Raw genomic sequence first — 25,722 nt, 5'->3', positions numbered from 1 at the left:
GCTGTCTCTGTCTGGCCAGTTCCCCTCTCTCCAAAGGGATTCTCTGCCTCAAACCATATTACGGGGGCGGAGTCACTGGCTTACTGGTGCTCTTCATGCCGTCCCTAGGATGGATGCGTCACTTTTGTGGGTTGAGTCACTGACGTGATCTTCCTGTCCGGGTTAGCACCCCCTCTTGGGTTTGTGAGGTGGGGGAGATCTTTGTGGGCTATACTTGACCTTGTCTCAGGATGGTAAGTTGGTGATTGAAGATATCCCTCTAGTGGTGTGGGGGCTGTGCTTTGGCAAAGTGGGTGGGGTTATATCCTGCCTGTTTGGCCCTGTCCGGGGGTATCGTTGGACGGGGCCAGTGTCTCCCGACCCCTCCTGTCTCAGCCTCCAGTATTTATGCTGCAAAAGTTTGTGCTGGGGGGGCTACGGTCAGTCTGTTATATGGAGTATGTATCCTGTCTTATCCATCCTGTCTTATCCAGTGTCCTGTGTGAATTTAAGTATGTTCTCTCTAATTCTTTCCTTTTCTCTCTCTCTCGGAGGACCTGAGCCTCAGGACTATATGGCCTGATGACTCCTTGCTGTCCCCAGTCCACCTGGTCATGCTGCTGCTCCAGTTTCAACTGTTCTGCCTGCGGCTATGGAACCCTGACCTGTTCACCGGACGTGCTACCTGTCCCAGACCTGCTGTTTTCAACTCTCTAGAGACAGCAGGAGCGGTAGAGATACTCTGAATGATCGGCTATGAAAAGCCAACTGACATTTACTCCTGAGGTGCTGACCTGTTGCACCCTCTACAACCACTGTGATTATTATTATTTGATCCTGCTGGTCATCTATGAACATTTGAACATCTTGGCCATGTTCTGTTATAATCTCCACCCGGCACAGCCAGAAGAGGACTGGCCACCCCTCATAGCCTGGTTCCTCTCTAGGTTTCTTCCAAGGGAGTTTTTCCTAGCCACTGTGCTTCTACACCTGCATAGCTTACTGTTTGGGGTTTTAGGCTGTGTTTCTGTACAGCACTTTGTGACATCAGCTGATGTAAGAAGGGCTTTATAAATACATTTGATTGATTGACAAGGAGCAAATTGATTGCACATGCCCTTTAGGCCAGTTATGCCATCATACTGTAGGCCTATGGCTGCATTGGTGATGCATGCCATTATGATAAGCTGTAAAATGGGCTCACATGGCAGATATGCTGAGACAGAGTGACAATCAAATAAAACCGATTGGAGAGTTCACAAATGGACAAAAATGTAATTTTCATTTGAGAAAGCAACACAGAAACATTAGAGAGAGATCCTCTTCACACCTTTTTTAAATGTATTTATTTTAGTACTTTTCTCCCAAATTTTGTGATATCCAATTGGTAGTTACAGTCTTGTCCCATCGCTGCAACTCCAGTACGGACTCGGGAAAGGCGAAGGTCGAGAGCCATGCTTCCTCCGAAACACGACCCTGCCAAGCTGAACTGCTCCTTGACACTGCTCGCTTAACCCAGAAGCCAGCTGCACCAATGTGTTGGAGGAAACACCGTACAAATGGCAACCGAAATCAGCTTGCAGGTGCCCGGCCTGCCACAAGGAGTCGCTAGAGCGCAACGGGACAAGGAAATCCCGGCCGGCCAAACCCTCCCATAACCCAGATGACGCTGGGCCAATTGTGCGCCGCCTCCTGGGTCTCCCAGTCACGGCCGGCTGTGACAGAGCCTGGGATCGAACCCGTGGCTGTAGTGATGCCTCAAGCACTGCGATGCAGTGCCTTAAACCGCTGCGTCATTCCTCTTCACACCTTTTTATTGCAGAATTATGATCTGTGATGAATGACATTGACACTTGTTCATCTTAAATAATGTTTTTAAGTCATTAAAACAAGTCTAAACACTTCAATGAATCAACATTGAATGAATCAAAATATAATTTCAAAATGTACAAATAATCTAATGTTTGTAAATGTACATCTTTGTAGTATAGGCTATTATTACTAAAGCAAAATTTCAGGTGAACAAAAAAGTCCATACCAGAGGTGGCCAACCTTGCTCCACTCCCTGATCTACTGGGTGAGCAGACTTCTATTCCAGCCCAGCAATAATACACAGCATTATCAACTCATTGGGTTTGCTAAGTTGAATCAGGTGTGTTAGTGCTGGGCTGGAACAGAAGTCGGCACACTCAGCATACCTCCAGAAGGACTGACCTGCTACAGTTGTAATGCGTTTGTAGCCTACACTGTGTATGACTTAACTGTATTGTTGTATACAACATTTGCTAACATAAGTACACATACAATCCATGGCATACAAGGATGTGCCTGCAGTCTCTTGGGACATTCACTGGGACCTCTTCATCTGAAGACAGACTTTCGCAGCTCTCCATATCTGAGGACAGACATCACAAAACAGGCTTAATTTCATTACAATTAGAGAGCCCTGGCTACTATCTCTCTCGGTCTTCATAGTTTTCCTCTCTAGGGACTAAAACTGGAGAATATTTAATGTCATACCAGAACCTGCCCTATCTAACTACACTGAACAAAAATATACATTCAACATGTAGTGTTGGTCCCATGTTTCATGAGCTGAAATAAACGATCCCAGAAATGTTCCATATGCACAAAAAACTTTTCTCTCAAATTCTGTACACAAAATGGTTTACATCCCTGTTAGTGAGCATTTCTCCTTTTCCAAGATAATCCATCCACCTTACAGTTGTGGCATATCAAAAATAATGATCATTACACAGGTGCACCTTGTGCTGGGGACAATAAAGGGCCACAACACAATGCCACAGATGTCTCAAGTTGAGGGAATGTCCACCAGGGATGCTGCCAGAGAATTTAATGTTCAATTCTCTACCATAAGCCACCTGCAACATCGTTTTAGAAAATGTGGCAGTACGTCCAACCGGTCTCACAACCACATGTAACCACGCCAGCCCAGGACCTCCACATCCGGCTTCTTCACCTGCGGGATCATCTTGGGTCCAGCCACCCGTACTGCTGATGAAACTGAGGAGTATTTCTGTCTGTAATAAAGTCCTTTTGTGGGGAAAACCTCATTCTGAGTGGCTGGGCCTGGCTCACCCATGGCTGCACCCCTGCCCAGGCATGTGAAATCAGTAGATTAGGGCCTAATTTATTTATTTCAATCAACTGATTTCCTTATATGAACTGAAACTTAGTACAATTTTTGAAATTATTGCCTGTTGCGTTTATATTTTTGTTCAGAATAGTACACCTACTCCCTTTTCTGGCAGCTGGAGTAGAAAACCCATAACCCTTCCATTGCCGTTATCTACAAATCCATTTGGAGCATGAGTTTTTAATTCACAATGATAAATAGGCCTACATCAAGATAACATGCCAATATGAAGTTATCTAGCTGATGATATTTCACTTAGCTATTGCATGTAAGATGGCTGGCTAGCTAGCTAGCTAACAAGCAGCTCATTCGCCTACACCAGGGGTGTGAAACCTTTTTGCCATCATTGGCCATTTGGATATTTGGGCCGTAGTATTAAAAATGTGCTATTTTCTGCTTTATTCATGTTTTAATGTGACTTTAATCACTGACATTGGTTTTATAGTTTATATATGACTTGTATGATGTTTATTGTGTCCTTGAGTAAATAGAAAAGTGCTAGTCCTATTTAAATAAATGTTAGTATTGTAAATAATGTTGTCATTGTTATTATGATTACTTGTTCAAACTCACCTCTAATGCGATGGCTGAAACTGCTTATATTTGACGAGGCATTTGCTGTCAGTGAAGATGACTCTACTCGCAGCTGGTTTTCCCAGGTTCCAGTCAGTCTTGAGCGGAATCGAGTCTTTGCAAGAGTCCGTTTGGAAAATAACTGCTCACAGCAGTAGGTCGTCCATAACACAGATGCACATTTAAGTGCATGGCTTCTCAGAACAGGAAAATGCTCCGCGCTAACGTACATTTTGTAGAACTCAATGAGAGGGAGGTTGTTGTACCTGGCTTCGAGCTCGTCATTGTTATGCAGCTCAATGACTTCGTGTTGTAGGCCATCCGGCACATCCGCTGGTTCGACGTTAAACGGGGCTGCAAATGTGTTCAACTCCAGTTGTTTACTTTTCACATCCTTAAACCGTTCACAAAATGCCTTCGCGAGCTTTCCACTCACCGGTATATTCCGACGTAATCTCAGGCTCTTGTCCTTGCAGAGTAGGTAAATGTACAGTGTTACCCCTTTCTAGTTGGACTTGCCACAGCTTTAAAGCTGGTTCGACACATAGAGCTTGACGTTCAAATCAGACAGATACTTGGTTATGTTGGGTTTTATTTCACTTATTAGATGTGATGCATTACCATTTACAGTAGATGTAGGCCTAAGTATGAACGGACTGTAATGCACTAAGAGGTTTATATTGTATTAACATAGATTGAGCAACATATAATAGACATGACTAACTGGAGGGTTGCTGGCTAGCAGGAGTGTAGGCGGAGTAGACTCGTGACACACACACACACACACACAATGCCTGGTTGTGGGGCCGCTCAAGGACAGGTGTACGGGAGGGGCTGGTAGAATAGAAGATAGCTGTAGCACAAAAGCAGAAACTGTCCTAACTGTAGCATAAAAACAGGCACTGTCCTTGGGTGTCTGACTCTCGGGTACACACATGAAGATAAGCTAGAAGACAACTATGCTTGGCAACAAAGATGCGTCTAGTGGCTGGGACCAGCCTGCACGCCAACGATAGGCTGGAGTAAGTTTAAACCACGCTCATCCTCCCTCTGACAGGCCAGCAGTGAGCGGGAACTATCTCTGTCAGAGTATTTAATGAAAAGCAAAGGATGTGTCACTCAGTTCTCTGTTTGCCCTGCGAGGTGTTACAGTGAACCCGTATATACGAAGATTGCATTTACCATTTATTCTGCTTGACTAATTCTATTAATAAACAGCTGAAAATATATTCAGTAGCCTAGTGTTAAATTTGGTTCTGATACCAGAATTGAATTGACGCAGCCCCAACAGTATGTCCACCATGAAGACCAAATCACACATCCACTTGTCATCACTCAGTTCCGCGACAGGTTTCCCCTTCATCTCCATGAATTGTTTTACTTCATCCTTCAGTCACTGCTCAACCATCGCACCTCACAGTGGTAAACCAGATCACCATACTCCGATTCAAGCTCACTCAATAGCTCCATAAATTGGCGGTTGTTCAGCCCTTTGCTTTTGATAAAATTGATGGTCGACACTACAGTTGCCATTACGTTGTTCGGCTTCAGGGACCGTGCACACAGACTTTCTTGAAGTATGATGCAGTTACATACAATTACATCACTTGGATCAAGACTGAGACAACTCATTTATTTTTTCACTAATACGGTTAAGCCCTTTTTCAAGCCAACCACGGCTGGCGCTCCATCTGTAGTAAGGCCACTTAATTTTTCAAACCGTAGCTCAAATTTGCTCACTGCCGAGACAAGTCTCTCAAACAAGTTTCCTGCCTCACACAGGAAGCGGCGCAGGTCCTAATCCAGGCACTTGTCATCTCCCGTCTGGATTACTGCAACTCGCTGTTGGCTGGGCTCCCTGCCTGTGCCATTAAACCCCTACAACTCATCCAGAACGCCGCAGCCCGTCTGGTGTTCAACCTTCCCAAGTTCTCTCACGTCACCCCGCTCCTCCGCTCTCTCCACTGGCTTCCAGTTGATGCTCGCATCCGCTACAAGACCATGGTGATTGCCTACGGAGCTGTGAAGGGAACGGCACCTCCATACCTTCAGGCTCTGATCAGGCCCTACACCCAAACAAGGGCACTGCGTTCATCCACCACTGGCCTGCTGGCCCCCCTACCTCTGAGGAAGCACAGTTCCCGCTCAGCCCAGTCAAAACTGTTCGCTGCTCTGGCACCCCAATGGTGGAACAAGCTCCCTCACGACGCCAGGACAGCGGAGTCAATCACCACCTTCCGGAGACACCTGAAACCCCACCTCTTTAAGGAATACCTAGGATAGGATAAAGTAATCCTTCTAACCCCCCCCCCCCCCTTAAAAGATTTAGATGCACTATTGTAAAGTGGTTGTTCCACTGGATATCATAAGGTGAATGCACCATTTTGTAAGTCGCTCTGGATAAGAGCGTCTGCTAAATGACTTAAATGTAATGTAAATGTAAGTTCTCACCTCTGGTGGTGCCATGCATGACTTCCAAAGACAGCAATTCCCCCTTGTGTCAAACTCCGCGGTAATCCCACGCACAAAAATGGAAAATTGGGCCGTATTTATTGTCAGTTGCTTAATCAAATGCAAAAGAGAAAAACTCGACATTACTTGCGGAGTCCTAAAATGTTTTTTCGATATCTTGTGCCATGCCAGTTATCCACTCTGTGACGATTCTTCGAGGCAAACTAACACTTTGGAACAATTTAACTTTGTCTGGTGTTAACAACTCTTTCACAAATTCTCCTTCCAAATGAGACTTTAGTTTCTTTGCTAAACTCGCCCACCACAACACTTGATTGCATAACATTTTCTCCATCCAAACGAAGTTTCGTAAAGGCGGCTTGTTAGTCACCCAAACCCCGCTGCTGAGCAATTACTTTATCCACACGAAGTTGTCATTGCAACTCATTCAGTTTAGCATGTTTCGAGCTGTAATGCAGCTCCAAATGTGCCTTTCTCATTACTGCAAGTGCATCCCCACAAACTAGGAATACACTTCGACAAAAATAAAATTGTCTTGGAAAACGCGACACTGCGGATCTACTTTAATTTTATTTACTGTAGCAATTTTTCTGACGTACAGGTGCTCGATGATGACGAGCTGTCTAGCGCTACCAAACATGTTATTTTTGTGGGAAAATGACGTCTATAGCTTTTTTGTTAATGTATAAAAAAAATGGATTAATGAATTGGCTCGGGGGCCTGATCAAACGGTCTCATAGGCCTCCCCCCGTGGCCTACACACAGTGGCCTGCTGTAGCTAGCCAGCTAACTAATAATACATCGTTTTTTAACATTTTGAAAATGTATTTATTTACTAGAATAGGTTCACGCCCACCGAAGCGGCAACCTGTAGAGAAGAGTTGTCAAGCTTCTGCTGGTCCAAACGTACGGTGACTGTCCCTTTCTTGGGCCCAGGGAGGATAGTGGACATCTTGTAGCTAGCACTTGCTTATAATAACCACAACGATTTGGTCTTTACACAATAAAATCCAATATAAGGAATGCAACTCAGGTACTACTGATCAAAGGTGTTTAAAGTGCAACGAGCCTTTATTAATTTACCTGTGACGTAAAGCCTCGGTAATACTGCGTAGTCTTTGCGCGCGCTGCAATCTCTGCAGAAAGTGGATTCTGCCTTTTTGCACGGACCGCTTTTGGTAAGTAGGCTTGCCAGTTTGTTAGTGTGATAATATTGATAAAGTCATGTGCAAATAATAGATTCAGTAGGCCCTATTAAAATAATATTAATATAAGAGGTTGTAATCTTACCATGGACGTATGGCTTCAGTGTATGGGCGAAGTCTTGGTCGTATTGACAGCTCGCTAGCTAGCGTTCTCTGACCGCGCAGCTGTTAGTCTAGTTTCGATACAACCAAGAAAGTTTTTAAGAGTCCAGCACAATATAAAAACTCTCTTGGTTGCATCGAAGCTATTGTTAGCCTAGCAGCTCTACCTGCGGCAGGTCTGGCTTGATGGCGCAAGCTAGGCTAAAACGACTCCAGTGATTGCACCTTTGTTCATTGTGGAACACTTTCTCTTTTTCAACTTTGTCTGAAATATGACGCGATTAATAGTAGGCTACAGTAATTTAGCTAGTTAACAAACATAACGTTAGCTTGAACTCGGACTTTAACTTAACTAACCACTATAGCGAGAAAGCTAACAGACAATGGTAATTTGTTAGTGGTGGGTCACTAATCAAATGGCAAAACTTCTAAATGATTTTAAGACTAGCTAGTTAGCTAACTTTCTAAATGATTTTAAGACTAGCTAGTTGGCTAACTTTCTAAATGGGAAAACTTTAGCTGGTTAGTTAGCTATTTTCATCTATTGAAAACATCCAGGCACAAATATCTTTGCTCAAGGTGTGTCGTTACCATGGTCACCAGCCAAGGTTACAGTATTAGCAAAGATTTGTTTAACTAAACCAAGATATGATGACAGATATGTCGTTTCCAATGGGAACAAATGAGTCATAGTGGGCAGAGCCAAGCACGAACTATGGAATTCCTATTGGCCTGTTCAAGCATACGTCTTCAAATTTCACTTAGCCTACTCTGTGAAGAGCGCGTGTGCATTAACTCATTTCGTCTTTGCACTCCTTGTAAATAACGCGATTTTGGCAAAACAGTGTACACAACTTAGTATAATCTGTTCATAACAGATTCTTGTTTTGGAAACAGAAAACTGTATTGAGATCAAACGTTTAATGATGAGAAAATCCATCTCCTCCGACCACCCGGGGCATTGGGCTTCCTCTCTACCATATTTGGTAGTGTTTGGAAACGTCAAGTGGATGCTGCACATTTATACATCAGGTGAAATATCTGTCTCATTGTTATATCTGTGGTATTCGTTTGCCTTAATCGTTGGGCCAACCATATAAATTAAATCTCTGAAATGCAATCATTCTCATTCTATTCTACTCTTCCCCATCACCATTCTCCCTTCCTTCAGGAATATAGAGTGAGTGTCAGAAGTTTCATTAGGCTCTTCATCATGGCGAGTCAGTCGATGGAGATCATGGCCAAGGCGCTGGAGCAGCAGGTGCTGCAGTCAGCCAGGATGGTGGAGGAGCAGCTGGATGCAGAGCTGGGGAAGCTGGAGCGCATGGATGACGATGAGATGGAAAAGCTGAAGGAGAGGAGGATGGAGGCCCTCAAGAAATCCCAGAAACAAAAGCAGGTAGGAGGAAAAGACAGTGGTCACATTGGCTGAGCCATATGGTGGATGCCAAACAAGCATTTTATTTAGTCCATCCAGTTCTTTCATACCAGTAACACTCATCATGGCATGTTTGTGCTCTGTCCCCTCAGGAGTGGCTGGGTAAAGGGCATGGGGAGTACAAGGAGATTCCCAGTGAGAAAGACTTTTTCCCTGAGGTGAAGGAGAGCAATCGAGTGGTCTGCCATTTCTACAGAGACTCCACCTTCAGGTTTGCAACACAGCAATGTTTTCTTCTCTACCTGTTTTTTTTTCTCCTGCCATTACAGGCCAAAAAACCTACTGCTGTTTTATTGCTGCAAATTAATTGAGATCCGGGGTGAGCTTATCCTCCTAAATCCTAAGAAAAGGATTAGAAAGGGGTTTATTGCCCAGGAAATCTTTATTGCAGCTTCTACCAGGAGCTAACCCTGCTGTCTCCTCTCCCCTGCATTCTAAAGATGCAAGATCCTGGACAAGCACCTTAGCGTCCTGGCCAAGAAGCACCTGGAGACCAAGTTCATCAAGCTGAATGTGGACAAGGCTCCATTCCTGACAGATAGGCTGCGGATCAAGGTGATTCCCACGCTGGCACTGGTAAAGGACGGGAAGACCAAGGACTACATAGTGGGTTTCACAGACCTAGGAAACACAGATGAGTTCCCCACAGAGGTGCTGGAGTGGAGACTGGGCTGCTCCGACATCATCAACTACAGGTACACAGACAGGACTGATTTCCTAAAGATAATCACACCTCTAGATAGAAAGATGATCTGTCTAGGTATTTCCTGTTAGGCATTTGAGGCCATTGGTTCATTTGCAAAAGGAATAAAAAGCCTTACCAGCTCATGCACAAACACAGGCTGATTAGACATTAACAGTTCTACTTAGTTCAGATCAAGTCTCGTAACACCCCTCCCTACACTTTGTCTTCTCTCCCAGTGGTAACCTCATGGAGCCCCCCACCCTGACACAGAAATCTGGTTCAAAGTTCACCAAAGTGGAGAAGAAGACCATCAGGGGGAGAGGACACGACTCAGACTCTGAAGACGACTAGAAGACCCTGTCAGCCTTCAACTTCCGTCTCTCTCGCTGGGCTACTAACCGGCAGAACCATCTCTTCCAGTTTTGTTCCTTTCCCATGTTTCTATAATTTTCCTATTTATCCCAGTCTTCCATGCTTTGTTTTTTGTTGTGTGTGTGGACTTAATCATGAGTTCATATTTAATTACATTCAAGTGATTTTTGGTTGTTTATTTCCAACCTGCAAATAAAAGGATACTTATCTGAACCAATGAACTTTCTGCCCTGACTGACTCCTCTTGATTCCAATTGAAGTCTAGAACTGGAAACCCTCAGACCTGATGCTGTTACCATTTAACATTATAAAGAATCATCCTCGCTAACACTATAGCTAGCTAAATTAACATCGATCCATGTTATTTGTCAACCCGATTTGTGGGGGAAAACTTCAATCTAGCTTTTCATGAGCTACAACCAAGTGCCAAGGTCAGCTGCATTCCACAGCTGCCTCCTTTGTGTCGTCAGTATGATTGGTAGCACAGGTTTGAGGTTTTCTATAAAAATAAGCTGATCATCACTGGCACTTTGTATTTTCCTCTGACTTCCTCGATTGCATGGATGTATTATTCTATACATGTTAATGTTATGTTTTTATTTGAAATATAATACAAAGGGGTGAGCTATAGAAGTGTTTCTCAGTCCAGGTTTAGAATGAACACAGGTACAGGGATTTCACTAATACAGTAATTTGAATCAGCTGATTTCTGGTAGGCTAGACTAAAACCATTCATTTGTGTTCTATACAGATTGGATAGGTGAAAGCACGGGATCCACTACACAGCCAATCCAGTCATGTCAGTGATTAATTTGAGGAAGGGAGGATGCATTTTCAGTATTCAAACAGGATCACTGACAAAATGGCTTGGGTATAGAGTAGTGCTGGCTATGACTCGATGGCTTTGGACTCTACAGGTTTGAGGAGGCGTCGCACGATCAGCTCTCCTTTGCTGTTCAGGTAGGTGTTGGCCATGTCTTCCTCAGCAGGGAGACCATGGGGAAGCTTCAGTGGCTGGATCCTGAACAGAGAGAATGACGGAGGAGAGATGAGATGGAAGAGTGGTCAAAGTTAATCTATTGAATTACAGCGGATTTCAGTTGTCAGGATCAACCAACCACGCACTCAATTGGAAAACAGTAGCATACACTTGACAGGAATGAACAGATGTATTTAATAATAGCCCTGCGCTAACAAAGTAATAACAGGTCTTGCAAACCCGAGCAGCCTTACCTCACAAGATGCTTGATGAATTTCAGCTGGTTGTTGACTGAAGGGATGTTCTTGTGAATTACAGGTACATATGCCTGAGGAGAGAAGGAGCAAAGAACAATTACAGTGCAACCAAGTTAGCAATCAGAATCATTATTATAACTTGATATTACAGCAAGAGCAAGCACAGCACACAACTGAACTCAATACAAGTCCTATCGGCTCTGCTAGAGGAAAGCCTAGGGGTGGGCAACTTTCAATTAGTCAAATCAGGTGTGTTACAGTTTGGCTGGAGCAAAATCCTGCGCTCACACAGGGTAAGATTGCCACACACTAGGCTATCCCCTCAGATGTGAGGTTATTAATCCAAGCTGATAGGAGCCCCACCTTCTGCAAGCAGAGTCCCTCCACTAGCTTCTTCTCCCAGTAGGGCCGGCGCATAGTGCTCTTGACCCGCGTCACCACGTGCAGCTTATGGGGCTGCTCCTGGTTTCCACCATACTTCTCATGCTCTTGAGACCGCTCGTCCAGAATCTGTAGACACAGAAAGACAGATTTATTACGGATTCAAAGGAGTCGCAAAGGTTTGTTTAAAAATGTAATTTCCATGATCATTGCCATTAGGATATGACCAAAGTGTTATATAATAAATAGAGGGTGCTTATTAGAGGTCGACCGATTATGATTTTTCAACGCCGATACCAATTATTTGAGGACCCCAAAAAAAAAACAATACCGATTAATATATATATATATATATATATGTGTGTGTAATAATGACAATTACAACAATACTGAATGAACACTTATTTTAACTTAATATATTACATCAATGAAATCAATTTAGTCTCAAATAAATAATGAAACATGTTCAATTTGGTTTAAATAATGCAAAAACAAAGTGTTGGAGAAGAAAGTAAAAGTTAAATATTTGCCATGTTAAAAAGCTAACGTTTAAGTTCCTTGCTCAGAACATGAGAACATATGAAAGCTGGTGGTTCCTTTTAACATGAGTCTTCAATATTCCCAGGTAAGAAGGTTTACGTTGTAGTTATTATAGGCATTATAGGACTATTTCTCTCTATACCATTTGTATTTCATATACCTTTGACTATTGGATGTTCTTATAGGCACTATAGTGTTGCCAGCCTAAAATCGGGAGTTGATAGGCTTGAAGTCATAAACAGCACAATGCTTGAAGAACAACGAAGAGCTGCTGGCAAATGCAGGAAAGTGCTGTTTGAATGAATGCTTATGAGCCTGCTGCTGCTGCTCAATCAGACTGCTCTATCAAATATCAAATCATAGACTTAATTATAATACAATAACACACGAAATACGAGCCTTAGGTCATTAATATGGTCAAATCCGGAAACTATAACTTCGAAAACAAAACGTTTATTCTTTCAGTGAAATACGGAACCGTTCCGTATTTTATCTAATGGGTGGCATCCCTAAGTCTAAATATTGCACAACCTTCAATGTTACGTCATAATTATGTACAATTCTGGCAAATTAATTACGTTCTTTGTTAGGAAGAAATGGTTTTCACACAGTTCGCAATGAGCCAGGCAGCCCAAACTGCTGCATATACCCTGACTCTGCTTGCACAGAACACAAGAGAAGTGACACAATTTCCCTAGTTAAAATAAATTAATGTTAGCAGGCAATATGAACTAAATATGCAGGTTTAAAAATATATACCTGTGTATTGAATTCATTAAGAAAGGCATCGATAATGATCTTTATGGTTGGTGCAACGACAGTGCTTTTTTTCGCGAATGCACTTGTTAAATCATAACCCGTCTGGTGAAGTAGGCTGTGATACGATAAATTAACAGGCACCGCATCGATTATATGCAACGCAGGACAAGCTAGATAAACTAGTAATATCATCAACCATGTGTAGTTAACTAGTGATTATGTTAAGATTGATTGTTTTTTATAAGATAAGTTTAATGCTAGCTAGCAACTTACCTTGGCTCCTTGCTGCACTCGCGTAACAGGTAGTCCAGCCTGCAATGCAATCTCCTCGTGGAGTGCAATGTAATCGGCCATAATCGGTGTCCATAAATGCTGATTACCGATTTGTTATAAAAACTTGAAATCGTCCCTAATTAATCAGCCATTCCGATTAATCGGTCGACCTCTAGTGCTTATATTTGTCCTGTTCCACACATGTACAAGTGTGTAAACTTAGTATAAAGTGTGTGGTGTGAAATGGACATGCATATCACTCCCCCTGAAACACCCTCGGAGAGTGGGATAATGGCCAGGGATCAGCCATTGACGATGACACTGGAGCAATTAGGGTTAAGGACATTGGTAAGAAACTTTTGCTTTGAGTTGAGGTATTCATTGCATTTAGATTGTATGGGCCTGCCCTTGATGAAAGTCTGCAGCACCCTACCTCTTGTGGGATCCGTGCTTTGGTGAACTTGCTTCGGAATGAAATTAACCAAGGCAGTGGCGTAGTTTCTGTTAAAGCCTGCAAGAATGCACAGACACATAATCAAATATGCAAGGCGTGAAGAGAATAAGAAAAAACAATGTAAGTGAGTGTTATTCTAACTATGGAGGAACACACAGTCGGATGATCCTACAAAATGTCTTGTTCTAACAACCAGTTCTGACTGATAGCTTTAATTTGAGTTACAACTGTCTGCCAGGAAGATAGTCTGCCTTTAATAATTTAGACTCCTTACCTGAATTGGGGAAGGTATGTGAAGACCACGATATAGCATTGCCATATTTACTTGTTGGTTGATAAGTCTAAAGCAGGGAAGCCAAGGTTCTCATGCAAAAACTGTTAAATGCGAATTCGACGAGGAAATAGTGATTCTACCGAGCTATAAAGTGTTGTTACTCTAATGTCAATATATTTTATTTAAATTATATTTTCAACAAACATCAAAATACAGCTGATTAAACGCAAACTGAAAAGCTAGAGCGTTTCAGCGCTTACTACACTCACCGGAAGCCGTCAGTATAGCAGTCACTTGCTAACGTTACCGTGCTACTTCAAAGCTTGGTAATTTCGTTCCTGCATGGCTTTCATTTGTTTCAATTTACTTTGTGAAAAAACTTCGCTTTTTTTACAATGTGATATTGTATGATTAACTATATGGTTTGACACATGTTTTTTTTACATGTGTATTTCATAATTCAGTCATTTATATTTAATTTAGGCATTTTCACTTCCGTGGATATGTTGCTCAGGGGAATTATTATTCATGCGTACCTTTATACGGGCCAGCAGACAAACCAACTTCAGGAAGTTAGTGCCATCAGAGGATGATTTTGATCAGATTTACTTTTGAATTAATGGAATGAAATCTCGTCATCCAATTTAGATATAATCTAAGCATGAGGAGTTTAAACAAGGCCATACGAGTTTAAGAAGGGTCTACTGATGCATTGTATTGCCTCTGAAGATGTGCCAAAGAAGACTTGATACCTCAAGCTGACTCAGACGAATTTAATATTCCTGTCGCTGAGCTGTGGACGGACGAAGCATGTGCATACTCTTTTGCCATCTAACCAGGTGAATTACAAATATCCACAACTTGACACATTGAACTCAAAATCTCTGTCCATTGTTACCAGATAGTGAACCATGACGCAAGTCCCTGGTATGGAGACCTCTGCCATCTCCGTCCTGAAACGAGCCGTGGAGCTGGACCAGAGCTCGCGCTTCCAGGAGTCGCTAGTGTGCTACCAGGAGGGGATCCAGCTACTGATGGACGTGCTGAAAGGTAACACACTCACAGTCACAGGGGTATGAGGGTGACATCTGTTTTACTGATCTACTCATCTGTTCACAGCTGTGAAAGATGACTCAAAGAAAGTCCACTACAGACAGAAGATAAAGAGCTACATGGACCGAGCAGAACAGATCAAAGTCCACGTCAACCAACTAAAAGAAGGTAATAGATCTCAGCGAACTGATGTCACTTTCCCAAAGGAATCATTCCTGCACCTTACTGCTGCCTTCTTCTTATTCCTCCTTCCAGGGATGAGCTTTAATTACAAAATAGCCTAAAGACCAATGTATTAAAATACATGTATTTTGTAATTGAAAATACAAAAATACATTTGCAGGTAGCCGGCCGAACATCAACAACATTCTCAGTAACATTTACACAAACGTCTTATTTGCTATGACTGTGATATGTTGTTGTTTATTTACCTTAGTTGGATGCACTGTCACTGGATAAGAGTGCCAAAATGTATGTGAAAGTGAACAACTGCAAAGCACACTGGGTATTGTCATTGACCATTTTACGGGGCCTAGCTCATTAGAGTAATACTGAGCATGCTTTGCAATTGTTAAATTTTACATGTACATTTACATTTCGTTTATTTAGCAGACAATCTTATCACACCATAGTGCCATCAGACTTTTTGTTTCCAATGTAGGGTGAAAGGGGGACACAAAATTGTGAACAGCTATAAAGAAATGGTATAGAATAGTATTTTGTTATTTTGAAAATACAAATTGCAGCTTTTGAAAGGATCTTGTTACAAAATGCATTGGAGTTTAGTTTAGTATACAAAATACTCAGGAGTAATTCAAATACATATACTGAGCAAAAATATAAACGCAACATGCAACTTTCAAAGATTTTACTGAGTTACAGTTCATATAAGGAAATCAGTCAATTAAAATAAATTCATTAGGTCATAAATCTATGTATTTCACGTGACTGGTAATACAGATATGCATCTGTTGTTCACATATACCTTAAAAGAAAAGGTGGGGCGTGTATCAGAAAACCAGTCAGTATCTGGTGTGACCACCATTTGCCTCATGCAGCCCGACATCTCCTTCGCATAGAGTTGATCAGGTTGTTGATTGTGGCCTGTGGAATGTTGTCCCACTCCTCTTCAATGGCTGTGTGAAGTTGCTGGATATTGGCGGGAACTGAAACACACTTATCGATCCAGAGCATCCCAAACATTCTCAATAGGTGACATGTCTGGTGAGTATGCAGGCCATGGAAGAACATAAACATTTTCAACTTCCAGGAATGGTGTACAGATCCTTGCGACATGGGCCCGGGCATTATCATGCTGAAACATGAGGTGATGGCGGCAGATGAATGGCATGACAATGGGCCTCAAGATCTCGTCACGGTATCTCTCTGCATTCAAGCTGCCATCGATAAAATGCAATTGTGTTTGTTGTCCATAGCTTATGCATGTCCATACCATAAACCCACTGCCACCATGGAGCACTTTGTTCACAACGCTGACATCAGAAAACCACTCACCCATACAACGCCATACACATGGTCTGCGGTTGTGAGGCCGATTGGATGAACTACCAAATTCTCTAAAACGACATTGGAGGCAGCTTATGGTAGAGAAATGAACATTAAATTATCTGGCAACAGCTCTCGTGGATATTCCTGCAGTCAGCATGCCAATTGCACGTTGCCTCAAAACCTGAGACATTTGTGGGATTGTGTTGTGTGGCAAAACTGCACATTTTAGAGTGGCTTTTTATTGTCCCATCACAAGGTGGACCTGTGTAATGATCATGCTGTTTAATTAGCTTCTTGATATGCCACACCTGTCAGGGAGATGAATTATCTTGGCAAAAGAGAAATGCTCACTAACAGGGATGTGAACAAATTTGTGCACCCAATTTGAGAGAAATAAGGTTTTTGGTGTGAATGGAACATTTCGGGGATCTTTTATTTCAGGTCATGAAACATGGGACCAACACTTAAAATGTTGCATTTATATTTTTGTTCAGTGTATTTCAAATGCATGTAACAGAAATACTGCCTATCTCTGCCTCTTTCCCTTCTTATCCCTCCCTCTCTCAACTCCTCTCCCACTCAGAGGGGAAGTACCATGAGCAGATCAGGATAGCAGAAGATGCTACAGGCTATAGTTATGAGGTTCTGTTCAGGCCTTACGTCACCGAGGGGCTGACTGAGGTCTGGGTGGAGGACCCTTACATCCGACATATTCACCAGGTAATTTACCTGTACACTATCAAACACATTCACCAGATGATATACTGCAGAAAGGTACTATTACCTCTGGGTGTTCTGCTACCTCAAAAGCTGGTTTGTCTATTAATATGATTGTGGAATCTGCGTTGGATGCCATTGCCATGCTGGTTTAGTCATGAGGTCTTGACTTTGACCCTTCTGCCCTCCTAGCTGTATAACTTCCTGAGGTTCTGTGAGATGCTGCTGAAGGCCAGCTGTCAGGTGAAGAGGATTCACCTGCTGACCTCTCAGGAAGAGGTAACTAACTGTAGGCTAGTAGCAAGGCCCACAAAATGTTGAGATGCCCCTACCCGAGGTGTAACAAAACACAGCCATGTTTTTCCATATCTCTTAGATGTCCCATATATGAAATGGATGGTTGTATAAAAATATGTTCCTTGCAAAAGTGGTTAAATTGATAGATATTGTGACAAACCCCCTTCACTCAAAACGGTGCAGAATAATGCCTGGCTCGAGGGGGAGTGGTCCACATAAGCTCCTGTACCCCAATATTACAAGCTTTGATATTGCTCAAATTTGGAATACAAATTGTCAATTGTCTGCCCAACATACAGAAACACACAACATTAGGATTTCTTAAAGCATTTTGAAAATGTAGATCTGTAAACACACAGATGCGATAGGCAGAAATATTAACTATGAATATTTATGATGAACACTTTTTGGTCTCTGTTTAATAGACAACTTTCCAAGCCAAATAAATGTTCACTCATTCAGTGCTGTATGGTCCTGCCTGATGAAAATGCATACAGTTACACATTTATTTGATGTTGTGGCTATTGTAATTGGCTCTAAGGAACACATGTTGACTCAGACATCGAAATCTATATTTTTTGGTGTCCAAGGTTCCTTAAAGGATTTTTTTTATCTTTAGCCCCTATTCTTGCAATTAAGTCAGGGGGCCATCACAGATTTTCTTTATATTTTGCCTCAAATCCAATATGGCTACATTTGATGGAGGTTAAATCACCTGTAAATTAGGCCTTTTTTCAGAGTTGTGTACAACACTCATGCCTATAAAGACTGTTGCGAATCAGTTTGATTCTGAATCCAATATGGCCAACATGATTACACTCAATCACCTTCGCCTGCAAACAAGTAGCCCTTGTTCATTTTGTACTGTGTTATTCTGTCTTTAAAATGGTTTCATAAGGCTCTTGCTATATCTAGGACTATGAGTGTCACTGCCATGCCTCTGTTGGTTTGAATAGCCAAAGCCAACTCATTTTTGAATGTGTTCATGTTTTAATCTCATTCAAACACTTACAACATATCAACATTGGGCAATTCCACAAAAATAATAACAAGCCTTTTACGACACAAGCACACCGTAGCGTAACCAAGTTACAGGAACACAACCATAATACAACAGTCAGCTACTCTAGTATTGTATAAAAACTAAGTGTGCGATGTTGATTCAGTCTTTGAGGTGACCAGGACGTGAGTGTCCTTACAGGGTGAGGAGACAAAGTAGCCAGTGGTGGTTGTTGTTCTGGGGTCTGACCAGCTTGCACAGCCAACTGGCCATTCTGGCCAAGCTGCAGCGACAAGGCCAGTATCCTTCCTGTATGGCTGGTGGGGTATTGGAGCTGTGGTGTGATCACTTTCCATTTCTACAGTTCGCTATAGGCAGTCAGCAGATGCAGCTATAGGCAGTCAGCAGATGCAGCTATAGGCAGTCAGCAGATGCAGCTATAGGCAGTCAGCAGATGCAGCTATAGGCAGTCAGCAGATGCAGCTATAGGCAGTCAGCAGATGCAGCTATAGGCAGTCAGCAGATGCAGCTATAGGCAGTCAGCAGATGCAGCTATAGGCAGTCAGCAGATGCAGCTATAGGCAGTCAGCAGATGCAGCTATAGGCAGTCAGCAGATGCAGCTATAGGCAGTCAGCAGATGCAGCTATAGGCAGTCAGCAGATGCAGCTATAGGCAGTCAGCAGATGCAGCTATAGGCAGTCAGCAGATGCAGCTATAGGCAGTCAGCAGATGCAGCTTGCATACCAAAGAGACCCATTGACTAACTGGAATGTTATCCCAGCCTGAATGATGCTGGGGTAACTCCAGTAGTGGAATGGTTGGTGGTCTGGTTGTGAAGGGGAGTCTGTGAAAGGGCTGTCACAAACAGACTTGCCTTTAGACCTTTCCAACACATAATTGACCTGTGGGCAGAGTTGTTTATGTTGAATGTGCTAAAAAGTCCTTCAGGTCACGTCCTACATATTTTTTTTATATTCACTTGGAAACCAGTTAGGATGATAATTTGGCCAACATTAACTGTGGATGGTTGGCATTGATTATGGACTGGGGCACGCACCAGCAGGAGATGTGGAGACTGATCTCAGGTTACGGAAGAGGTTATTTAGTATAGCTAGGTCATAGACTATAACTAACAAGTGTTCGTTGTGAGGGACGTAGCACAGATCCACACACGCATACATTTGAAGATGATCCCAGGGCTTTGATGGACAGTAAATGGGTTGCAGAGGAAGTGGAGCAGATCAAGCATGGTGCACAAAGACCACTATCTCACAGTCAATCCCCAGCCACCATAAACGATCACATACAGCAAGTTTTACCATCCTAAGGTGCCTTTTGTTTGGCATATGTTCATTGCCCACTGGCTCCAGGTCATCTACAAGTCTTTGCTAGGTGAAACTCTGCCTTATCTCAGCTCACTGGTCACCATAGCAGCACCCACCCGTAGCACGCGCTTCAGCAGGTATATTTCACTGGTCACCCCCAAAGCCAATTCCTACTTTGGCCGCCTTTCCTTCCAGTTCTCTGCTGCCAATGACTGGAACGAATTGCAAAAATCACTGAAACTGGAGACCCATATCTCCCTCACTAACTTTAAGCACCAACTGTCAGAGCAGCCCACCGATCACTGCAACTGTACATAGCCCATCTGTAAATAGCCCATCCAACTACCTCATCCCCATACTGTTATTAATTTTTTTGCTCTTTTGCACCCCAGTATCTCTACTTGCACATTCATCTTCTGCACATCTATCACGCCAGTGTTTAATTGCTAAATTGTAATTATTTAGCCACTATGGCCTATTTATTGCCTTACCTCCCTTATCCTACCTCATTTGCACACACTGTATATATACTTTTTTTCTACTGTATTATTGACTGTATGTTTGTTTATTCCATGTGTAATTCTGTGTTGTTATTTGTGTCGCACTGCTTTGCTTTATCTTGACCAGGTCGCAGTTGTAAATGAGAACTTGTTCTCAACTAGCCTACCTGGTTAAATAAAATAAATAAATAAAATTGCCAAACATTACTGCACCGTTTCCCAGACCAGTGCATGAGTCACCCCAGCAGGAAAGCTCATTCTTTACATGCAAGTCCAGTTCAGGTGTCACATGGGCTGGCCAGCCATGGTTGGTAGCAAAATAGTTACATATGAAGGCATTGCACACCAGCAATTTCCAGATGGCATTTTGGCTGTTGAATGGCCTCCTGACAGTCCAGTTCCATGGTGTCTCTGTCTCTAGTAACTGCCTGAGGGGAGGACTGATGGTGGAGTAGGCTTATCAAGGACACTTCTGGGAGATTCAGGATGGCATTGATATTAGAGAGGTGCAATTCATATGACATGTGAAGGCCCACTAAGTTGATGGCATTTCTAGTCATCGAGTGTCAGGTTGTTGGTTCATGGTGGTGAACAGCTTTCCTTATGCGGTTGTCATGTGTGGTTTCATCCTCCCCGTACACCATAAATGTCACCAAGTCAACATATACGGTAACTCCAGGGCAGACAGCCATGATGGTGGACATGATTTTCTGGAAGAAGCAATGTGGCAGCTCAACCTGAACAGGATAAGAGTGCACTGGAGCATCCCAATTTGCATCACAAATGCAGTGAGCCAGTGGAAAGTCATGTTGGTTGGATTCAGGTGGAAGTATTGGACTAGCAATGAATCAAAGCTCACTTCTAAATGATAAGGAGGTGACTTAAGAGCCCAACCCTGGAAGGGCAAGTTATACCACAGCAGTGGCAAATTGTAGAGCATGGCAGAAGGTGTCAGAGTCCAGGGTTGGATTCTCTTTCCTTTATTTGGAACCTCCCAGTTGCCTCATTGATCCTCAAAGAGGCGTGTGACTTGGAATACCTGGTGTTGCCATGCCAAGCCGTCTGTTGCCTTTTTTATAGACCCAGACAAAGGCGTTTGAGTGTATATGGTGGGCATATTGGATTCCTAACATAGTTGAAATACACAAAAATAGTCAGGTCAAATCTGAAAAATGTCTCATTTAAATTGTGTACATATACAGGTGATTAAACCACCATTTAATGGTAATGTGGCAGCCATGTTGGATTTTGAGTCAAATCTAGAGGGCCCCCCTAACATAATTGCAGGAGTAGGAGCTAAACATATCAAATCCATAGAGAAACACATTTTTTGCAATATCAGAACTTGCAATATTGGGTTACATGAGCTTATGTGGCCCACTCCCCCACTCCAGCCAGGCATTAATCTGCACTGTTTGAGTTAAGAGGGTGTGTCACAATCTATGAATTTAACCACTTTTTCAGTCAAATATTTTTATAAAACCATCCAAAAACTTGGTTGTGCTTTGTTATACAGTACCTCGGGTTGGGGTATCTCAAAAACTGAAGCCCTTTTAGAGCATTGGCCACTAGCCTACTAACTAACTAAGCCTTCTCTGTTCCACCCCTCTAAAACCTGACTGATGTACATTTAGAATACATTTTCAAAGAAAAGAAAGAGCTTAGCTGAGAATTAATCAAGGAATCTAATATTTTTGCTAGGCAAGAAAGTTTAGAAATAGGCTGATAATTTATTTAGGTCACAAGGGTCACCGCCTTTTGTGAAGGGGAAGTACATGGGCCTCCTTCCAAACTTTGGGGATAGCAACAGATAATCTTCAGGTTAAAAATATGGGTTAATGAATCAGGATCAGGGGGGCAGAGAGCTGCAGCAAAAATGGATCAAGCAAATCAGCTCCAGTGGATTTTTTTTTTTACGTCAATCTTAAGCAAGGCATCTAGCACGTCACAAATAGTAAAATGTTGAAATGAAAACAAAGATTCACTAGAAGTTGACGGGTTAACCGTCAAGTCAGCTAAAGGCTGGCAGCGGGAAGAGCAGTCGATTGACAGACCAGGGTCAACTACACCACCGTTTCTCTCAAATAAAAAGCATCTGAATGAGCTCAGATAACGCAGAAGATCGAATCCTTGGTTTTCTATCTTTGACTCTGAATTGTTTAAAAGGGACATGTTTATCTGCCAGAGGAATAAATATGGAAGATACATTTTCTAGAGCCAACTGCGGGTCAGGAATACAGGAGACAGCTGCTAAATCAGAGTAGAACATGTCATGTAAAAACCCTTGAGCAGAACTTTTAAAAATGTATCTTCTTAATTAAACAAGGATCAGTGTTTTGTTTCGTATCTCTAATCCATACTATGGGACAATGATCACTGAGATCCTATGCAAATACTCCACTAGACCAGTATTTATGGGGGTTATTAGTAAGAATTAAATCAATCAATGAAGAGTTAAAAGGGTTTTTCACATTTATCCGTGTGGGTTTTGAGTTCAATTGAGTCAGGTTAAAATCAATGCATATACTCTTAAATTGATCTGAGGCCGGGGATAGACAATCCAGATTAAAATCCCCTAAAATGACCAACTCTGAGGACAGAAAAGATGTTAAACACTCAGATACAGTACCAATAGCATCGATATCATTATCAATTGAGTATTTGTATTGCAGAAGTTTGAACTGGTAGTAAGAGGTTTATAGCTTAGTTGCTCCATTTGTTTTCTTTAGGGCTATTTATTGTACAGTTATAAACCTACTCAAAATGCCAAGCTACTGTATCTCGTGTTGTTTCCCTGATCCACCTGTCTATGTGTGTGTTGCAGGGGGACTATTCTTCTCAGCAGGCCAGTGCTCTGTCAGAGCTCAAACAGAGTCTACAGAGCCAGGATGTGTGTCTGGACCTCCAGTACTCCACTTTTCACGACAGGGAGATCAGGTACACCATCAATTTCAATCAATCCATTTCCACACCCAGAATGCATCAGTGGCATCAGCTAGCATCAGTGGCTTAGGTTGAATGAGGTCTTTAATGCGCCATATGGCTCATGCACATTATAGAGTCTTTGATTTATGTAGGTTTTATAAACGTGATGATGATGATGATCCCCTAAGGTTTGACAACGGCTGGATCATCAAGATAGGAAGAGGACTGGATTACTTCAAGAAACCAAAGGCAAGACTTCAACTAGGGATATTTCTCCCCTCTATGTTCAGTCTTCACTTTTATATTCTCAAAAATATAGAACCAACAGAATAATAATCCGGTCGTATTTATTCAATGGTTTTTCTCTCCCCCAGGGTCGTTTCTCCATCGGCTACTGTGACTATGACCTGAGGCAGTGCCAGGAGACCACAGTGGATATCTTTCACAGCAAACACACTAAGACATTATAACACCTTTGGAACTGGAGTCTATGGCTACACTGCATTATGCACAGTAGCATACCACTTAGAACTCATGTCCAATACATTGCTCTATTGTAAGTTAAATGCAAGTGTGGATAGGCCTATTGGAACAGAGGGGCTCTCTTTCTAAATGTCTCCCCCTCTGTCCAGTCTGTGTGTACCTGTAAAACACATACCAAGTGCCTTTTTTAAGTCTACATGATCAATCATGTAGTTTGATCTGACGGTGTTGTTTTTTGGGGGCTCCTAATGCTTATTATGTGTATCTGAGGACATTGGACTTGAATGGTGGATCCAAATGATAGTTTGGTTGTTTCTGAATCTTTTCTTAACCTGTTTTTTTTTATTAAACATATGCATATTCTTTAAAAGTATACATAACATTTAGAATTCTCAGAATTTCTTGAAACTGATTGTTTTCATTTCATTTTGTGAATGTAAAGTACCAGTCAAAAGTTTGGACGCAGCGTGAAGGAAAAGCAGCCAACAGGTGCTCAGCATGTGTGCGAACTCCTTCAAGACTGTTTGAAAAGCATTCCAGGTGAAGCTGGTTGAAGGAATGCCAAGAGTGTGCAAGGCTGTCATCAAGGCAAAGTGTGGCTACTTTGAAGAATCTGAAATATAAAATATATTTTGATTTGTTTAACACTTTTTTTGGTTACTGCATGATTCCATATGTGTTATTTCATATTTTTGATGTCTTCACTATTATTCTACAATGTAGAACATAGTTACAAGAAAAACCCTTGAATGAATAGTATTATTATTTTTTTTTTCCTTGAATGAATAGGTGTGTCCAAACTTTTGACTGGTACTGTACATGGCGCCATCTAGTGGACATTGAAGTTCGTTCACCTTACAATAACCCTGGAATTGTAAAAATATTACAATGATATGATATTTTAGACTAGAGGGAAGCCAAAATATAATCCCTGTGTGTTAATCTATGATAATTTAATATCCTTAATTATTTATAATTTGTCCTGGTGCTTAAACTGGTGGATTTGATCAGTTTATAATTATTTGGTCGATCTGATTTGACGTTGTTTGCAGTAGACTAAGGGTTAGTCCTGTTAGGATTGAAGAATAGTAAACGTTGGACAGAGGACAGCAGTGGTCGCTCGCAAGCAGTACTAGTATGCTATTATGCTATAGCCTCGAAGTGTAGGACGTGAACTGCCAGTGACACAGCTATGAGCTCCCATCCAGGCTCCACGAATAGTATGATATTCATCTTCAACACCAGCCACGTCCGTATGATAACTACTTTTTGGTTGCCATAATATATAAATACAAATAAGTAAAGAAAACATATACCTTCTCTGTAAAAAAAAAATACATACTGTATATCCCAAACTGAATTACTTTATCCCATTCAAATAGGGTACCGAGTAGTCATCTGCAGATAAATGACCTTACCATATGGCCAACTTTCATCAAGGTGAACTGAACTGACTGAACAGTCTAGACATTGGTCTCCAAATGCTCTATTTAAAATGTGAAGGTATAATGAGGATAATTAGAGTTCTATTACACATAGATCATTAATGTAGTACATTTCATATGTACAGTGAATAAGGAAAGTGTTCAGACCCCTTGACTTTTTCCACAGCCTTAAATTGATTAAATTTTTTCCCCCCTCATAAATCTACACACAATATCCCATAATGAAGGAAATACTACTTTTTAGAAATTTTTGCAAATGTATTGAAATTAAAAAACTGAAATCGCATTTACATGCAGTACCAGTCAAAAGTTTGGACACACCTACTCATTCAAGGGTTTTTCTTTAAGACAAGGCAGTTGGAACCAAAAAATCTCAAATTTGGACTTATCAGACCAAAGGACAGATTTACACCAGTCTAATGTCCATTGCTCATGTTTCTTGGCCCAAGCAAGTCTCTTCTTATTATTGGTGTCCTTTAGTTGTGGTTTCTTTGCATCAATTCGACCATGAAGGCCTGGTTCACGCAGTCTCTGAACAGTTGATGTCGAGATGTGTCTGTTACTTGA

The 25,722-nt window shown here is 42.0% G+C and overlaps 3 protein-coding genes and 1 long non-coding RNA gene across 9 annotated transcripts; 2 read left to right on the top strand and 2 right to left on the bottom strand.

Moving 5' to 3' along the window:
• Positions 1-1,302: 1,302 nt before the first annotated feature.
• On the bottom strand, positions 1,303-7,989 carry LOC145862568 (uncharacterized). 3 transcript variants are annotated; one of them, XR_014382021.1, is made up of 2 exons: positions 7,472-7,989; positions 1,303-2,374 (listed from the first exon to the last, which is right to left on the bottom strand). It is a non-coding gene; the product is annotated as an uncharacterized LOC145862568 (long non-coding RNA). The 3 variants fall into 3 exon arrangements; XR_014382020.1 differs by lacking the exon at positions 7,472-7,989 and adding an exon at positions 6,161-6,962; XR_014382022.1 differs by lacking the exon at positions 7,472-7,989 and adding an exon at positions 3,710-6,011.
• Positions 7,057-10,204, top strand: txndc9 (thioredoxin domain containing 9). Of its 2 annotated transcripts, none has more exons than XM_014164692.3 (5): positions 7,057-7,359; positions 8,660-8,887; positions 9,019-9,137; positions 9,367-9,621; positions 9,848-10,204. In XM_014164692.3, the coding sequence occupies exons 2-5, from the start codon at positions 8,702-8,704 to the stop codon at positions 9,960-9,962; spliced, it is 675 nt and encodes a 224-aa protein (XP_014020167.1). In that variant the 5' UTR covers positions 7,057-7,359; positions 8,660-8,701; the 3' UTR covers positions 9,963-10,204. The 2 variants fall into 2 exon arrangements, with proteins under 2 accessions (XP_014020167.1, XP_045560540.1); XM_045704584.2 differs by lacking the exon at positions 7,057-7,359 and adding an exon at positions 8,497-8,520.
• A 361-nt stretch (positions 10,205-10,565) lies between these two features.
• Positions 10,566-14,201, bottom strand: mrpl30 (mitochondrial ribosomal protein L30). The gene is made up of 6 exons (XM_014164693.3): positions 14,170-14,201; positions 13,901-13,967; positions 13,606-13,683; positions 11,583-11,729; positions 11,217-11,290; positions 10,566-11,004 (listed from the first exon to the last, which is right to left on the bottom strand). The coding sequence occupies exons 2-6, from the start codon at positions 13,943-13,945 to the stop codon at positions 10,872-10,874; spliced, it is 477 nt and encodes a 158-aa protein (XP_014020168.1). The 5' UTR covers positions 13,946-13,967; positions 14,170-14,201; the 3' UTR covers positions 10,566-10,871.
• A 181-nt stretch (positions 14,202-14,382) lies between these two features.
• On the top strand, positions 14,383-24,090 carry mitd1 (MIT, microtubule interacting and transport, domain containing 1). Of its 3 annotated transcripts, none has more exons than XM_014164609.3 (8): positions 14,383-14,708; positions 14,802-14,950; positions 15,020-15,121; positions 17,046-17,182; positions 17,372-17,458; positions 23,127-23,239; positions 23,416-23,476; positions 23,602-24,090. In XM_014164609.3, the coding sequence occupies exons 2-8, from the start codon at positions 14,812-14,814 to the stop codon at positions 23,695-23,697; spliced, it is 735 nt and encodes a 244-aa protein (XP_014020084.1). In that variant the 5' UTR covers positions 14,383-14,708; positions 14,802-14,811; the 3' UTR covers positions 23,698-24,090.
• Positions 24,091-25,722: the final 1,632 nt, after the last annotated feature.

The sequence above is a fragment of the Salmo salar genome, chromosome 21 (genome assembly GCF_965601325.2).
Source record: "Salmo salar chromosome 21, fSalSal1, whole genome shotgun sequence".
Classification (NCBI taxonomy): Eukaryota; Metazoa; Chordata; class Actinopteri; order Salmoniformes; family Salmonidae; genus Salmo; species Salmo salar.
This window is presented reverse-complemented; position numbering and strand designations above follow the sequence as displayed.

Coding starts and splice junctions, on each gene's coding strand:
- txndc9 (XM_014164692.3), top strand. CDS start 8,702: ATGGCGAGTCAGTCGATGGAGATCATGGCCAAGGCGCTGGAGCAGCAG. Junction 9,138..9,366: donor TACAGAGACTCCACCTTCAG/GTTTGCAACACA, acceptor TGCATTCTAAAG/ATGCAAGATCCTGGACAAGC. Junction 9,622..9,847: donor TCCGACATCATCAACTACAG/GTACACAGACAG, acceptor CTTCTCTCCCAG/TGGTAACCTCATGGAGCCCC.
- mrpl30 (XM_014164693.3), bottom strand. CDS start 13,945: ATGGCAATGCTATATCGTGGTCTTCACATACCTTCCCCAATTCAG. Junction 13,684..13,900: donor ACATACCTTCCCCAATTCAG/GTAAGGAGTCTA, acceptor GCATTCTTGCAG/GCTTTAACAGAAACTACGCC. Junction 11,291..11,582: donor AGGGACTCTGCTTGCAGAAG/GTGGGGCTCCTA, acceptor TTCTCTCCTCAG/GCATATGTACCTGTAATTCA.
- mitd1 (XM_014164609.3), top strand. CDS start 14,812: ATGACGCAAGTCCCTGGTATGGAGACCTCTGCCATCTCCGTCCTGAAA. Junction 17,183..17,371: donor ACATCCGACATATTCACCAG/GTAATTTACCTG, acceptor CTGCCCTCCTAG/CTGTATAACTTCCTGAGGTT. Junction 17,459..23,126: donor TGCTGACCTCTCAGGAAGAG/GTAACTAACTGT, acceptor TGTGTGTTGCAG/GGGGACTATTCTTCTCAGCA.